Source organism: Carassius auratus, chromosome 6 (genome assembly GCF_003368295.1).
Source record: "Carassius auratus strain Wakin chromosome 6, ASM336829v1, whole genome shotgun sequence".
NCBI classification, from domain to species: Eukaryota; Metazoa; Chordata; class Actinopteri; order Cypriniformes; family Cyprinidae; genus Carassius; species Carassius auratus.
The window spans coordinates 19,252,685-19,269,238 of NC_039248.1; the positions used below are offsets into that span (position 1 = coordinate 19,252,685).

The following is a 16,554-nucleotide window of genomic DNA, read 5'->3' on the forward strand; positions in this document are numbered from 1 at the left end:
TATAAAATATACAGCTTAAAAATGTGATCACACTGTTCTGATGTTAAAAATGATTTGCATTTTCTTTTTTTTGTTTGTTTTGCGTATATATGCGTCTCTGTGTAGGAGTGACCCTGCGCTGTAAAAGTGCAAGTAGGACCAGCAGAAGAGCGAGACGAGTGTCTGCCGGAGTAAATGAAGATGTTTTGGCAACAGACAGTGGGGTGTTTGAAGCCTGGAGCAGAAGGTGAGAGACGATTCGGCAATAAAGAGGTTTCATGACCACCAAAGCTGCATAATAGAATGATTTCTGAAGGAACATGTGACACTGAAGTGACATTTTTAAAAATATATTCAAATAAAAAATATTGATTTGAAATGTTAATATTTCACAGTATTAACGTTACAAAGAAATGCTGCCTTGCTGAGCATAAGAGACTTCTTTCAAAAAGAGAAATCATTTTTACAGACCCCAAACGTTGAATGATAGAATATATAGTTTAATAGTTGTTTGTGTGTTATTAATGTTATTAAATATTCATAAATGTCTGAATGTCTCTTTCCAGTAGGACAGAGGACTCAGAAGAAGTCAGTTTTCCTCCAGATGTCCCAGCCTCAGATCCAGTTCAGATTCAGATTGGTCTTCTGTAAGCACCACACGCTCTCAATATCTCATTTCTCATCATAACAAACAGTACCAAGTCACTCTGAACCATTAATCTGCTTGTTCATTCCCTTTGGGCTATTCTTTTACAGATATGATTCGAATGGCGTGTTTTTGTTGCTGCATGTCCTTCAGATGAGAAATTTAAGCAAGGCCACCATTAGAGATGGATGTAAAGTGTAAGTAGTCCCATCAGCTTTCCATTCATCCATAATCCTCCTCTACTACAGTGATATGTTCTGCAGAGACAAATTATAGTCATGTACAGACAACCAAGTTCACGAGTAGCGTTCTGTCCTCAGATTTGTGAAGGTTCATGTTCTCCCGGTGGGCTCCGGTCGGCCCTGCACATATTACTGCTGTAAGGCCCAGGAGCCTCAATCTCTTCTCAGCTTTAATGAGGGCTTCCGAATCCCTCTGAGCGCTGGAGGCCCCGGGGCCCATGCGTTACACTTAAACCTGTGCGCTGTAGGACCCCTCGCCCAGGAGGAGCTACTGGTCAGACTACAATTCACTCAAATCTTTATTAACCTTTTTAGCAATGGAACATTTTCTATGCAGATACAAATTAGGACTAGTTTGGACCCCACTGAATGCAAAAAAAAGCATTTAAAGTTGTTGAAACAAGTTTTTTTTTTTTTTTTTTTTTTTTTTTTTTTTTTTTTGCTTTAGTGTTTATGTTGTTCATGCTTGTTTGCTGTGAGATGGTAAACTGACCTGTATCTGTTTGTGGCTCAGGGCTCTGCGCAGGTCTCGCTGGCAGACTGTGCAGGCAGCACTGAAATGATCTTCCAGTGGCTTAAAGTACATATCCAGAACACAGAGAACCACAGACCTGAGCACAGCCGCCTCAGTCAACCCAGCTGCATCATGGATGAAGAGGAGAACGAAGGCAAGCTTGAGGTGAGATCACTGGAGACGTTCCTTCCTCTGGCTAAAGCGTTATCAGAGATTACTTAAGATCCACTAAAGATCTCTCTCTTTAATGAACAGTAATTACATTTATTTCCCTTGCTGACCCTCTGCCATTTTGCCAAACTGCCATTTTGCTTTAAAGAAATAGTTAGCTCCAACATTCAAATTTTTGATATTAGTTACTCACCCTCATGGTGTTTGTGACATGCAGAGAATTGGTTAATTTGTCCATGATTTGCGTCTCTAAACAGACGGGTCACTCATGACATGCATTTGAAAAAAAATATGCACCAACTATGGATGGGCATTTTTGCCAATTTCACATTTCGATCATCGATAGGTTTCAAAAACACTGCAGTGGTAATAATGAAGATATCTGAAGACTGGTGTGACATTGAATGTAAAAAAAATATATATATAACATGAAAACCTGTGTATGAAAACATGATTAGAAAACTGTTAGATTCCGATTATGATGCTGCAAAGTTATTAAAAAAGAAGCATCTCAAAAGGAAGAGCTGCCTGAGGTGAAGTTGTGTGACTGTATGCCAATAAACTGAAGGCCGTTCTAAGACATATTCTTGATATTAATCAGATAACTTTGATGCATAACATAAATGTAACATTACAACTTGTATCTGCACAAAAGGATGCAAATGCCAGTGAACCTAAAGTTATGCACTGTTAGGGTTGTGAAAAGGTGCAAAATATCCAGTAAATTTCGTAAACATTCCAGAAATTTTGGAAACTTTCCTGGATTTTTGGGAATCTTCCGGAGATTTTTGGAAAGTCCCTATGCACACCGTGATGTGCTTTTATATAAGCGCACTGAAACATGGGAAGGGAAAGCAGATGGAATTTACTATAGATATGATTCCTGAATTCGCCTGCACATTTTTGAAGCCATACAAAGTACGAAAATAGTTTTAATTAAAGTATGGCTACTTTTGAACAAATATGATGAAAAAGCACTGCTGCATTATTATAACATCAGTAGCCTATTTAAAAAAAAAGAAACATCAAAAAGCATTATGACAGTCTAAAATAACTGCATTGCATTTGAGCATGAAACACTGGTAATATGCAGTGCATTCAGCATGTTAATAAATGTTAATATCACAATGCATCCTATATTAGATTAATCAGATGAGTGTGTAGCTAACCCAGACATCACTACATGACTTCGAAGCCATGCTACGTCTATTCTTCAGATTGCATGCTGTGGCCCGCTAAACAATCAGAGCTCAGGGTTCTGCCTGAAGTGCTGCTATAACCAATCAGATTTGTATTTTGTTTTGTTTTTTTTCCACAATCATTGTTTTTTTTTATGATCATTTGTTGCTGTCACAGCCGAGTACTCGATCACTGTTGCACATCCCTAGTACCATTCATATACTCATAACAAAATATGAATGAAAAAATATAATGATTATGTGCACGGATCAATAATTTATAATAAACACGATTATATATAATTTTAAAAATTGAAGTATTGTCATGTTTGATGTCATTGACTTTAAAGTCTCCTACGAGATTTCTGACAAGGTCTATAATTTATTGTTTTAAAGCACAGAAATTGAGACAGCCATAAACATGAATATTGCAACTTACTGTTTTTTTATCGTTTTTTTATATAATATACTTTTTAATATTATAGTTCAGTAGTATTATTTAGTCTTCATTCATTAAATGTGTAGAATTTTATTTTTAATTAATATATTACTGTTAATAAAAAAATATATTAATATTATTATCATTATATACTGAATGGGGACAATTCTAATGGCATATATAAATATTTAAAAAATGCATTCCGATGTTTATAAAGATCTCAACAACAAACATAACAATGTTTTGATGGTTCCAATTTTATACACTTTACAGGAGAAATCAGTCTACAAAAAGTTGTTGTCTGTAAATATTTAGTTAAAATAACACACACGCGCACAAATTAAACACAGCATCTGCCTATTTTCGTGTAGGTGTCTGTGGTGACTCGTTTGGAAGAGATGAAGAAAGAGTTACAGAGGAGTAAAGAGAAGCTGGAAAGGAAGGAAGAGCAAGGAGAAGCCGTTTCTGAGAGGTCCACACACTCACTGCCTTTCTATAAACCTTTCAGCTTATGCCTGTAAGTGCACTCATTTCAGATGATGTGTGTGATGTAGGAGTTGGCAGGCTGAGTCCGTGGACAGCGGCTGCAGTAACAGTACAGCGTTTGTCCTTCCCTGTCCTGAGAGTCTTTGCGGTGAAGGCATCTGCGTGACCTCTGGGAGACGCGGTCTCCAGCCTGCAGAGAGGAATCCAATAGTAAAGGTACTGTGAAGTCATAGCGACTGTATGAATTCTCCTTCTACAGAACTGAAAAGATGTTCTTTAGCAAAAATAAAGAAAAAATCCTAAATGCTCTGGTTTGTCTAAGGTTCTTTTATAAGTAATTACTAAAAATGTTTTGCTTACCCACAGAGGATGTTTAAACATTACTTTCTGTTGTAATTGACATCATAAAAAATAAATTAAAAAAAAACTTTTTTTTTTCTTTTTTGTTTGTTGAGATTAACACTGCTGGTCAAAGGTTTTGGGTCAGTAAGATTTTTAAATAAGTCTTTAATGCTCAATTTGTTTGATTAAAAATGAAATTGTAATACTAAAAAGATACATTTTCAGCAGTGATTTTAGAGTCATTTAATTCTCCCAAAATCATTCTTTCATTCTAGTTAGTGATTTGATGCTCAAGAATTTCTGATTATTTTCATCAATGCTGACAAGTGTTGACAACATTTCTGGAAAATCAAAAACATTTTGATAAATTTAATGTAGCACTGTTGAATAAAACTTGCTTTGCAGAAGAACATTGAACTATAAAACAGATCACTAAACACATTTAATTTGCGTGTTTTAGGTGGACAAGGCAACCAACACAGAGGGTGTGTTTCCAGAGCCAATGAGAATGCGGCCGAAAGAAAGGCCAGGCCGCTGGGGTCACAGCTCACCGTTCATGCGCAGCAGCACAATAGTCAGATCTCAGACGTTTTCACCTGGAGCGCGCAGTCAGTATGTCTGTAGGGTAAGCAGAAAACACCAAAGTCTTTAATATTACAGTAACAATGTTTCATGATCACAATAGCCCCAAAAATGTTCTCCATATTGCATTACTACATTGTTGTGTAATGATATGTAAAACATTTTGTGGCTTGATTCAATATATTTATTAATCAAGTAAATAAAAAATGAATAGACTCAAAGCAGATTATATGATCAGAACAAAATAAATGATAATGATGGATGATTTTCTGCATCAATAACAAACCCTGATGTTCCCTGATGTTTTCCTTCCTTCACAGTTGTACAGAAGTGACAGTGATAGCTCTACTCTACCAAAGAAATCCCCCTTTATCAGAAACACTCTAGAGCGACGAACCCTGCGATATAAACAGGTTGGAATATTTTATTATTTACTGTATTTACTGTGGAAGTGTACTTACAGTACGTGTCGATGTCATGTGACCGCAGCAGTCCCACCGCTCGTCTCTGGCTGAGCAGCCCACTCGTACCTCTCTGGACCTGGAGCTGGACCTTCAGGCCTGCCGTACACGACAGAGGCAGCTGAGCGAGGAGCTGACCGCTCTGAGGGAACTCAAACTGCGGCTGGAGGAGCCCATGCAGGGGCCCCGAGGCACCGTGGACCTCCCTCATTGGGCTCTGCGGGATGAGCGTTTCCGAAACCTGCTACGTGAAGCCCAGAGACAGGTACTGCCCATTTACATCTCTTTAAAGGCATAGTTCACCAAAAAAATTAAAAAGTTATCATCATTTACTCACCAATGTAGAATGTATTATATAATAATATTGTATTATGTAGAATACAAAAGAAGCTATTTTGAACATTGCTAGTAATCACACAGTTGATGGTCCCCATTGACTTCCATAGTATTTCTTTCCCTACTATGGAAGTCAATGGGTACCAACCACTGTTTGGTTCTTCAAAAATCTTCAAAATGTCTGTGTTGAACATAAGAAAGAAACTTATACAGGTTTGGAATGACATGAAATTGTGTAAATAATGATAAAATGTTCATTTTTGGGTGAACTATTCCTTTAATGTATTCACTCTGACACTTTTCAAAGTTTTTTTATTAATTTGGTAACACTTTAGCTTGACATAAATGCCTTGAACCTTTACAACATTTACTCATCTAGGTTCATTTCTACATGTGTTTACAAATTGTTTAAATGTAGCTATTACTATATTATAAATTAACCTCAATTAACAAAGAACAATTTTGTTCTTATAAATTAATCCGAGTAGCTTAATTGCTTAATAAAAATTCAGTGTCAACAAATTTAATCTACTCAAATGTTAACTTTCATTTTACACTACCATTCAAAAGACATTAAAATATACATGAAAAAGGTAATGCAAAATATTATGACAATTTACATTAGACGATTCACAATAAATATTTATTAACTGTCACTTTAGATAAATTTAGTGCAGCTTTGCTAAATAAGTGTAGAAAAGCTTCTTGACCCCCAACATTATAATAATTTAACCTTAGTTAGTATATGTGACCATGGCCCACAAAACCAGTCTTGCATGTAAGTTTTTTCAAAAGCTGAATAAATAAGCTTTCCATTGATGTATAGTTTATTAAGATCGGATCATATTTGGCTGAGATACAACTATTTGTAAATCTGGAATCCGAGGGTGCAAAAAAATCCAAATACAGAGAAAATCGACTTTAAAGTTGTCCAAATTATAATTGATGATTTCTTCCTCTCTCGCAGACCAAGCAGACTAGACAGGAGCAGAGGCAGGAGGAAGCTGCTGAGAGGAGGTTGCGAAAGGCCTCAAAAGAGGTTTTACAAATGAGGGGCCAGAGCCACAAAGAGCCCCTCCCTGTGCAGACCTTCAAGTGAGTGGTCTCCTAATCGAACACAAAGCACATAAGGATCTTATCATAACGTTTCTTAATGTATTCATCTTTCCTGATGCAGAGAGAAGATGGCTTTTTTTACTAGACCAAGATTGAACATCCCGCCTCTGCCAGCCGATGATGTGTGAGCGCCCCCTAGGCCACGCTATCAGATATGAAGAATTTGTCTGTTTTTTTGTATTCATGCCCATGAAGTAATTAGAACAAAAACTTAGTTATTTCAGCACAAATATGCAACATTCGAACAACAGAAAGCTGTACAAAACAAGCGTGTGTGTGTGTGTGTGTGTGGTTGTGCGTGATTGTGTGTGTGTGTGTGTGTGGTAGTACTAATGAACACGTACACTTATATTTTATGTAATTATTGACATCTTGGCAACTTTTCCTGCTTGTTTAAAGGAGGAAATTATTGTTTTATAAAAGAACAAAGCATCTTTTTACTCCTGTATGATATACTTCTGATATTTCGATGTCTGCGCTTACTTAAGGCTGGAAGACGGGAACAAAGTCAGTTTAGACAAATTCACTGTACTGTAACTTATTTTATAGTACTTTTCCTTGAAGGAAATAAAAATGCTCCTTGCTTTTTAATGTATTTTATAAAGCTTCAAACAAACAGCACTTACTGTAAGTGTTTCTTGACGTACAGTAGAATGGAAATTTTGGCTGATTTTGTTTCTGTTACCTGATTCTCTAAAGTTACCTACAATGTCACTTTTTTTATCCACTTTTGTTGCAGTTGTCATTGTCCCTTGTGCTGTTATTCTATTAAAATTATTAATATTATTACTTGTACTTTTCAAGATATAGACAAATATAATTTTTGTATGCTTCCTGTAAAAACGTCTGCAGTGTTACCTTTCTTATGAAGATAAAAGCATTAAAAACGTGAAAGTGCAGCTGAATTTGCGAAATGATCTTTCAAGATCAATTCGATTGTTGGTTTGGTTTATTATATTATGTCAGGTTTATATGATTCTTCTCCTCCCTCAGATTTGTTTTTTATTTTTTATGTAAGTTGTCCAGAAGGTGGCGTATCAAACCTGCTTCTGTGTTCAGATGTTTTGGTGGCGTTTTAGGACTACAAAACTGCACACAGTAATCCTTAAATACATAGCTATTACACATTCTGCTTTGCAATGCCATTTCTTTTACGCCATGCAATATTTAACAGCAGGACTATTAATGAACCATTACTTGGAGTGATTAACTTCAGCTAAATGATTCTGGTCCACTGTAGCACTATTCTGGGCTTTAGATGGCTTTGAATAGAAGCACAGCAGGTTTAGTTCAAATGCATCAGATCTGGAACATTAATGAGGTGGAAATCTTAAAACTAGAAACAGGACGACCGTGCTGTTTGTATAAAAATAGAGCAAAATTACTGTTGTAATCATTAATGATCTTGAAAGCTGCACGGGGGCATAAAACCTCTCATTAAAGAAATTTCCACGGAGAGCTTTGGGTTTTTTTTTTGGTTTTTTTTTTTACTAAAACCACAAATAAGTGGAAACTATCAAATTGCATTCATGTTTCTCCCAACATTAGTCAACTGAAATGCATTTATAAATAAATCTGTAGTCTGTTGATATTACATATCAGAAATTACACTAGGGTGTTAATAGCTTAACAGATTGACTGTATGAAAAATCATTAATGCTTCATAAAGTTGCCATTCAAAAGTCTGGGGTCAATGCATTTATTATAGAAAATATATTAATTTAATTAAAGAAATAATAATAATAATAATCATCACCATCTTGAGTCTGACAGCTATTTTCAATATTGATTAAAAAAGATGTTTGAAGCATCAACTGTGGAAAAAATACATTTAAAGGAATATTAAAATGTTATATTTTTTTTTAATTGACAAAAAACAATTGAGCAAAAAAAAAACTATTTGTACAAAATTTTGGATAAAATAATGGAAGCTTGGTAAGCATTAGAGACTTCTTCCAAAAACAATTACCGTATTTTCCGGACTATAAGTCACACTTTTTTTTAATAGTTTGGCTGGTCCTGCGACTTATCAAAATTAATTTGACATGAACCAAGAGACATGAACCAAGAGAAAACATTACCATCTACAGCCGCGAGAGGGCGCTCTATGCCGCTCAATGCTCCAGTAGTCTACACTGAAGATATAGAGCGCCCTCTCGCGGCTGTAGACGGTAATGTTTTCTCTTGGTTCTTGGTTCTAATTAAATGCGACTTATAGTCCAGTGCGACTTACATATGTTTTTTTCCTCATCATGACGTATTTTTGGACTGATGCGACTTATACTCAGGTGCGACTTATAGTCCAAAAAATACGGTACAAAAATAGTACCAACTGCATTTTGAACTGTAGTGTCCACATGATGTTATTTTCATCCTAAAGTGAATTTAATATCTGTACAATCTTATCTTTTCCACCACTCTAGGCTCAGAATCTCTGTGCTGTTTCTATCTAGTGTTCTTAACGGGTAAAGCAGCGGTTTGGGGGAGTACTTTGTTTTCCATCAATCAAACTCCTCACATTCCACTGTGTTATGAAATCACAGTGATTTTGGGAAGCCTGGTATGTTAACACTCCTTATCAATTTCCCTTGTAAGTACACACTTCCCTTCAGTGTGTACTGTATTTAATTAGTCCCATGCTCCATCTTCCCTGTCAGTGAAGCGAGTGAAATACAGCCTCACGCACCGCATGGAGATTAATGACATGCTCAGCCACTGGCACAGGCTGAAATACACAGCTATGCTAGGCCTATCATTCTCTATTTCTGCAAGTAAAGCGGTTTTATACAAAAAAAAAAAAAATCCCCAGCAGAGACCCTAAAAGTCATGACTCCAATTCAGGCTGCTGCAACACCCAGTGTTGCAAAACCCCCAGTGGCTTTGTTGCCTGAAATAGTCAATAAATGCAATTAAGTAATGCATATGAATTTACTGTTGTAATTTAATGACGTCGTCTTTGTTCCTGTCACGGTCTTACCAGATGGTCACCTCTGGGCTTTCAAAGGTTTGTTGTGGTTCGCTGATGTTAACAAGCAGGGATGAGAATATCTGAAAAGCAGGTGACAAACATGGCTCATTCAGGACTACTGGTCCTGTGTTCTGATGGTTCATTCATTTCTCCACAATTGAATGTTCATTTAGTTTTCTGTCAGCAATTACGGTAATGTTTTGGTATGCTTATTGATGCTTTACTTGGATATGGTTCATGCAGCCTTAAAACAAAATAAAGTTTTTTTAATCATAATTAAGTTTTTCAGTGATGATTCTTCGGGGCCAAATGGGCCAAAACCTTTCTTAAAGTTTCTCCCTGAAGTTAATAAAGTTACAAAATATATTCATTGTGCCGATCGATGGCCATCTTGGACTTAATACTTACACCTAGAGGCGTGATGGCAGTAATAACAAATCAAAAGTTACCCATGTGAGAAATGTGCTGTTCAATCAGCTCAATGATTAATTATTTAATTAGTATTCGGCTGATCATGTCTCAGAATGTCAGTCCCGGAGATGTGCTTTATGTGAAACAAAACAACTTATTAGGGAAAGCTATAGGCCTGCCTACAGTACATGATAAATGCATCTTTATAGGCAAGTATTTTTATTTAGGTAAATACTGTAAGTGAACATTTTTAATTATAACAGGAAATGTAATTGTTTCTTAATTTTATTTACCCCAGACTTCGTCTTGCATGGCTTTAGTGATGTTTATATTGAGGTCTGCACAGGTGCCTTTAGATACCAAGCTTACGATTTATTTGGCTTTAAGACTTCCCCTGGACCCTCTCACCAAGACTTACAGGAATAAAAAAGGCCAAGGAAACTGGGCTTTTCTGGAGAACAGCTACTATCTCTATCTACATAAACATTTTCCTAGCAGGCACCTTGCCTCCCAGGAAATAGATTTTGATTTCATAATAGCCATGAAAATAAACGTCAGTATCCGATTTGATTTATCGGGCAAGGTTACGTAGAAAGCTTCTAGACTGAAATGGTCCATGTGGTCATTGCCCGGCAAACCATAATAACTAGAACTGTAGAATGTTGCTAACAAATTACACATGCAGTAGCCTTTGAAACGAACAATCATAAACAAAAATAAAGCTGGAAAATGTAAAACTTTGAACACATTCTCTCCAAGTTAAAATAATGTTAAGATAACAATTGTTACTCTGTCTAAAATGTATGATAGTTCTGTTTTTCTCTGGAACACAGTTTTGCTCTGAGTGGGAGTGAACAGTTAGAATGTTGGCCCTTGACTCCTAAGGCTTTCTGCTGCTTCTTGCTTCCTTCTGTCAGCATCAGTAGTCGAGGAGGAAGCAATAAGAGACCAATTCTCCCACAATTCTCCCACCCACCTACACTCTGTGTGACTGGAGTCTTCCTCAGCTACACAACAGAGACACAGACCTGCGTTCCATTACGTCCATTTCAACAACTCTACACTCGCTACTAATTAAAACTGCATTTACGGCACACTCAAGTGGGTAAAATTGACTAATGGCCCACATTGTTAAAATATGATGTAGCATATCAATTTGTTTTAAAATGGTATGGAAAAGTTCTGTATTAATATCATCAAACGCGCCAACACATTTCAAAGCTTCATCAAGCCTATCGGTTCCTCTCTTTTCCCTTTAAGCTTGATAGTCAGGTCATGATCATGGAAGGTTTGAGTGATAAAGAACAAGAGTTTGTGTCTGCTGCGCGTTCACTGTGAACAGGAAGGCACCGGGTTGGCCGTTAGCACAGGCTGCACAAAGCACACTTGTTTCTGTCTAATTGAATGTAAGGGGTTGTGGACAGACCCATTCAGACACACTGGCACAGGACAAGTGCTGTCAGACACATTGCATGAAGGACTTCTATTTAGACCGTCTTTTTTTGACTGTCTCGCATCAAAGGATCAAGAGTTCGGCACACATTTCAACAAAATCTCACTGTTTTATGTTTAAATGATTGGCTGACTAGAATGTGAAGGTCAAACAAATATTAGTAAATGTCATTTATTCGATAAATAATAAGTATTATATATTACTATTATTATTATTATCATTATTTAAAATCATTGTTATTTGTTTGACCCTTATATTTTAACTGTCACGATCCCGTTCAGAAGAAAAAGGTTCAAACAGGTTTCCACAAACAAAAGTTTATTTAATAAAACAAACTCAGGTAATCCACAATACGAGAAGGCAACGGCATGTCCACAAACAATACCAGACAACAACTGAATGAAAAGGAGGAACTTAAATACACAGGGCGATGGAACTCAAATGAAGAGCAGGTCATGACTCGTTAATTAGAAACAATAGTAACAAAGGACAAAAGGAAAAAAGGAACAAAGGAAAACAGGCCAGAGTTAAAACTAATGAAAACTACCAAGAATATTATGTATAGAACCTAAAATATTAAAAATAAGGACAGTTAATAATAATAATTAATTGTTAATAATAAATATTATTATTCATAGAAATATAAGCATGTAACATTCATTATTTGATTGACTCATATTCTAACACATAAATATATCTGAAAGTAATGTATTTGCCATAATTCATGCTTAAATTATGTTTGAAATGTATCCACATTGCGTGAATGTTTGACAGATGTTCTGTACCTAAGATGAAGTTGTGTTGGCACAGACATATTTGTGCTATAGTGGGAGCATGAGCTGCATGTGGCATTTCATCTCAAAAAAAGAGAGAAAAAGAAGATAATCTTGAGACACTGTTGTGTTCTTCTGTCTGCTATTCATTCTAGACTCCAGTAAATCTGTGAAGATCCCTTTGCCCCTGCCACTGACTCATTGCATCATAGTGTGGGAACAGTGTGGCCCGTTTCTGCCCTTTTGCATCCTTCCCCCCTCTCTCCCACTCGGCTGGACATCTCCAAAGGAAAACACCCCACGCTGCTAACCTCTTGATGAAAATCTCCAGAGAATAGGTTAAGGAGACTATTTTACAGTTTCGTAACATTTATTTTTTTTCTTTCAGTTTTCAGCAGCCATTACTCCAAATTTATTTTAGAAGTTATTCTAATATGTTGATTTGGTGCTCAAAAACATTTCTTCTTATTTTTCAGTATTGAAGACCGTTCTGCTTAATATTTTTGTGAAATACTGTGAAACATTTTTACTGGTTTGTTTGATCAACTAAAACTATCCTTGCTAGATAAAAGCATAGAAAATAGAAGTTAAACTTAAATACATGCAGAAGTGGTGGCACTAGAATAATAATAATAATAACAAAAAATTATTTTTCAGTTAAATGATTATGATATGTATTGCAATAATAATATAGCTTACAGTTAATGTCTGCAAAAAAAAAAAAATTGAAGGACTACAATTGGAAAAACAGCAGAGTTTGACTTTCCCCATCGATGGGGTTGTTTCTCTGTGGGCCAGAACAAAATGCAGGGAACGCGGGCCAGCTGTGGTTAGGCTACAGTCAGGGAAAGACGTTACTGTGTTACTCTTCTTCTGATGTGGCCAGCTAAAGCGATTCTGTGCTCTGGATAGCCACTCGGGTCTGGAGCTTTCTTGTAATATAATTCTATCAGTTTGTAAAACACTGCTGCACATTCATTTATATAAATATTTGAGTAACCACTGTGGCTGAATATATATAAAATAGACCTCATTATTTTACGATGGAGTGATTCATACAAAACGTTCGACGTGTTTTTATTTCATTTTGCAGCTTCTATCTGGAAATACTAGCTTTCTTTTTTTTTTTTTTTTTTCAACAAGAATGATTCAAGGATAAAACTACTCAACCAAGCTTCACAAAACGGACAACCACAATGGAAAACAAGATTTCGTGGCAGAAATCAAAGCCACTGTAAATCAGATGATTTAATTCCACACTACAGGTGCCAAAACCTTTCCTAGTGTTTGGTAGCTTTTCCGAAAATTATGGCTGAGCTCACAAATGGAATCTGAAACTGAGCATTATACACAAACTTGCAATAACACCAGAGTCAACTGTGTTCCCTCACAGAATAACGCTGGAAGCTCTAATAAGAATCTTTGAAAATATAACATTCTTTATCATAAATGTCACTTTTATGACATGAATGATGTAAAAATCACATATATGCATATGTGTAAGTGCTAATGAATGTAGGTATTGATTTCTTCTGTAATAATCAGACAAATATAGAATCTGCGCAGATAAGTGAAGACATTGAACCACTGAAAAACTATTTCTGCTTTTCCTGCAGGAGAAGTGGAGTTAGTTGTCACCATTTTTACTGCATTTTTTCAGGGTAGGATTCATTCATTCACAATTCCTAAGTATACACACACCTTGAATGTTTGACTACAAGAAAAAATAGCAGAGAATGTTGTCATACTATATGAGGTAAGCTGTCACGGTGGAACATGACATTATTGAAAAGACAATAAGAGGCTTCTTAACTAGATTAAAAAAAATAATGCAACAGTAAAAGTGTGATTTTGATTGAAAACCTACATTTTTCATGAGATTCTGCCCTTGTGGCAACTTACTGGTGTGACAACTAACCCCAGTCTCTTTTTCTGTTCCAACCACACAATTAATTTAAGGACACAGTTTGCTGATTCATATTTCATCTTTCACTCATGTTCTTTACTTTTTTGAAATCTACTGTGCACACATTTTGAAATAAAGCAAAAATGTTGTCATTGTGCACGAGGTCCCAATATTTGTACCCGATCTACAAAACGTATGGTGCACATTTCCACCAACCGTCGAATCTTGTGAGCCCCTTTGCTGATGCTCTGTGGCTAAAACCCCACCGAGCCCCTCTGGTGGCTTCTGGCATATGATCAGCATCCCACCATCTCTGAACTCCAACTCTGCCATTTAAGCAGCCAATGTGGTAAGTGGTGAACTCTCATCTAGAGAAATGCTCTTTGTATTTACCCAAGTATTTGTTTTTGCAGGCTGGCACAAACATTGGCGGTGTTCATCAGAAGCTTTGAAACAGCTGTGACCTCAGATAAAAATGATAATAACCACTTGGTCACAGCCATGTAACATAGGAATTGTTTATTTTTGTTATACACTGGGTATAACAATGATATCATATGGCTAATGTTAACATTAAACCAATTTTACATTATTACATTGTTAAACCAAACACCATTCCTATACCATAAAGACAATCATTACCATGAAGACACTTATAATGTTACCAAAGATTTCTATTTGAAATAAATGTTGTTCTTTAGAAATTTACTATTCCATTAAAAAAAAAAAAAAATCCCTGCACAAAAATGTAATGTTGTTGTAATAATAATAATACAAAAACTAAAACAGTTAAGCAGTAACTGTTTTCAGTAGTCAACAATACAAAAAAAATCTCTGAAAAACACTAAATCAGCACATCAGAATGATTTCCAAAGGACTGTGTGACACTGAAATCTAATGGCTGCTAAATATTCAGTATAGCCAATACAGAAATGTTTCACAATAGTTTTTTGTGTGTGTGTGTGTTAATAAATACAGCCTTGATAAGCAAAAAAGACTTCTTTCAAAAACACCTTACTGAGAAACTTTTGAACAGTGGTGTGGTGTTGTTTTAGCACATTCTAGAGAGGCAATATAATGTGAGCCCAGCATGATTGGATCTTGCTTCCTTGCTGTTGATTACAAGCACTTTTTTTATACTTTGCTTTTATCGTACAGGGTTTCCCACAAGCATTTCCTTCAATTCTTTGGGCACACCGGATGCAGGTTAATGAAACACAAGCAAGGAAAATGTGTGAAAACTCTGAACAGACCTCCTTCTTTCAGTAGTGGTCAGGCACTGACAAACGGCAGTAGATCAAAGGTAGTGAAGGAAAACAGAGGAGGATGTTTCTTTCATCGTCTATATCCCTCATTCCCCAAAAAACAACTGCCATTGCCTGCAAATCATTCCTACAAAGGTCTCCAAAGAAGTCAAAAGCCTCTTTAAAGCGTCTTACAGCATAGGTGACTTGCATATTAATTTAGGTAAATGCTAGTCAATCTGGCTGGACTTCTTTACTTTCTCAAGATGGGGTGGGATGTTATGCAATTGAGACACATGCATGGTAGGGGTGAGTGGTGGCTGTTATGCAATTGTGTACTTATGGGTTGGGTGCATATGTATGTACTGTATGTTAGTGGGGAGGTGTGAGGAGAGGTGAATTATTGACATATGGCGTGGTTACTAAAAAGATTGCTTTTATGGACTTAATATACTTTTGAAATACTATATTTTATATATGTAATATTGAAATCTAATATGAAAAATACATAATATCTAATATATGATTATTATTATATTTAATATGTATCATAAAATGTTTTATTTTAGACTGAAAGTATAGATCGACCCATATAAATGGTTTTGTGGTCCAGGGTCTCATATAAGATGCAATAACCTTTTTTTACATGAGGCTGTTTATCAGACTCCTATGACAATAACATTGTATATTTTTGAAAATAAGGCATTCAATAACTGACTAATAATCTTTTCTTTGCCATTAAGGAGAAATTACAGAGCCTAATAATAGGAGCCTGGTAGAAATGCACATTTAAAAGTAAAAAAAGAGAGAATTTTTCATCTGAAGTCTTCATACATATATATAGCCAACTTACCAAAAATATTGGTTATATCATTTCTCTAAATGTGTGGGCTGATTTAAATAACCGACAACAACTAAGGGAAAAATTCTCTCAGCCTTTGGCATCAAGTGTGTTACTACCTGCCAACAATTTTGCTGAAGTGGTAGGAAATAAAATACCATATACTGTAGGCTGCTTGTGAAACCACTTGCAAGCCCCATTTACACATAGTCAAACTATGGAATGAAAAACAATCACATGCAAGTAACATTATGCAGAACGATAGGTTTGTACAATAATCAAACTGTCAAGACAAGGCAGGGCCCACAGCCACCAAAACTGCACTTGACAAGTGTACTTGATTTATGCGGTCAGTTAGCACACAGAAAGCTTTTTTTAAAACACAAACAAGTTTTATAGTTGCAGAGATGTTTATTGTGTGGTTAGCACTGCAGAGTAAGGTACATGGCATTGAACTAACGATGCA

At 36.0% G+C, this 16,554-nt stretch overlaps 1 protein-coding gene across 3 annotated transcripts in view; it reads left to right on the plus strand.

The window, feature by feature from the left end:
* The window catches only part of wwc3 (WWC family member 3), a 53,414-nt gene extending 45,469 nt beyond the window's left edge, over positions 1 to 7,945 (plus strand). Inside the window, exons 12-23 of one of the 3 annotated variants that reach the window (XM_026264789.1) lie at positions 106 to 226; positions 546 to 626; positions 736 to 822; positions 946 to 1,141; positions 1,382 to 1,546; positions 3,541 to 3,641; positions 3,724 to 3,871; positions 4,458 to 4,622; positions 4,900 to 4,992; positions 5,069 to 5,305; positions 6,344 to 6,471; positions 6,554 to 7,945. In XM_026264789.1, the coding sequence (XP_026120574.1) occupies positions 106 to 226; positions 546 to 626; positions 736 to 822; positions 946 to 1,141; positions 1,382 to 1,546; positions 3,541 to 3,641; positions 3,724 to 3,871; positions 4,458 to 4,622; positions 4,900 to 4,992; positions 5,069 to 5,305; positions 6,344 to 6,471; positions 6,554 to 6,620 (1,589 nt within the window). In that variant the 3' untranslated portion in view covers positions 6,621 to 7,945. The remainder of the gene's footprint in view (positions 1 to 105; positions 227 to 545; positions 627 to 735; positions 823 to 945; positions 1,142 to 1,381; positions 1,547 to 3,540; positions 3,642 to 3,723; positions 3,872 to 4,457; positions 4,623 to 4,899; positions 4,993 to 5,068; positions 5,306 to 6,343; positions 6,472 to 6,553) is intronic. The other 2 variants (XM_026264800.1, XM_026264794.1) reach the window with 2 other exon arrangements.
* The last annotated feature ends 8,609 nt before the right edge of the window (positions 7,946 to 16,554 follow it).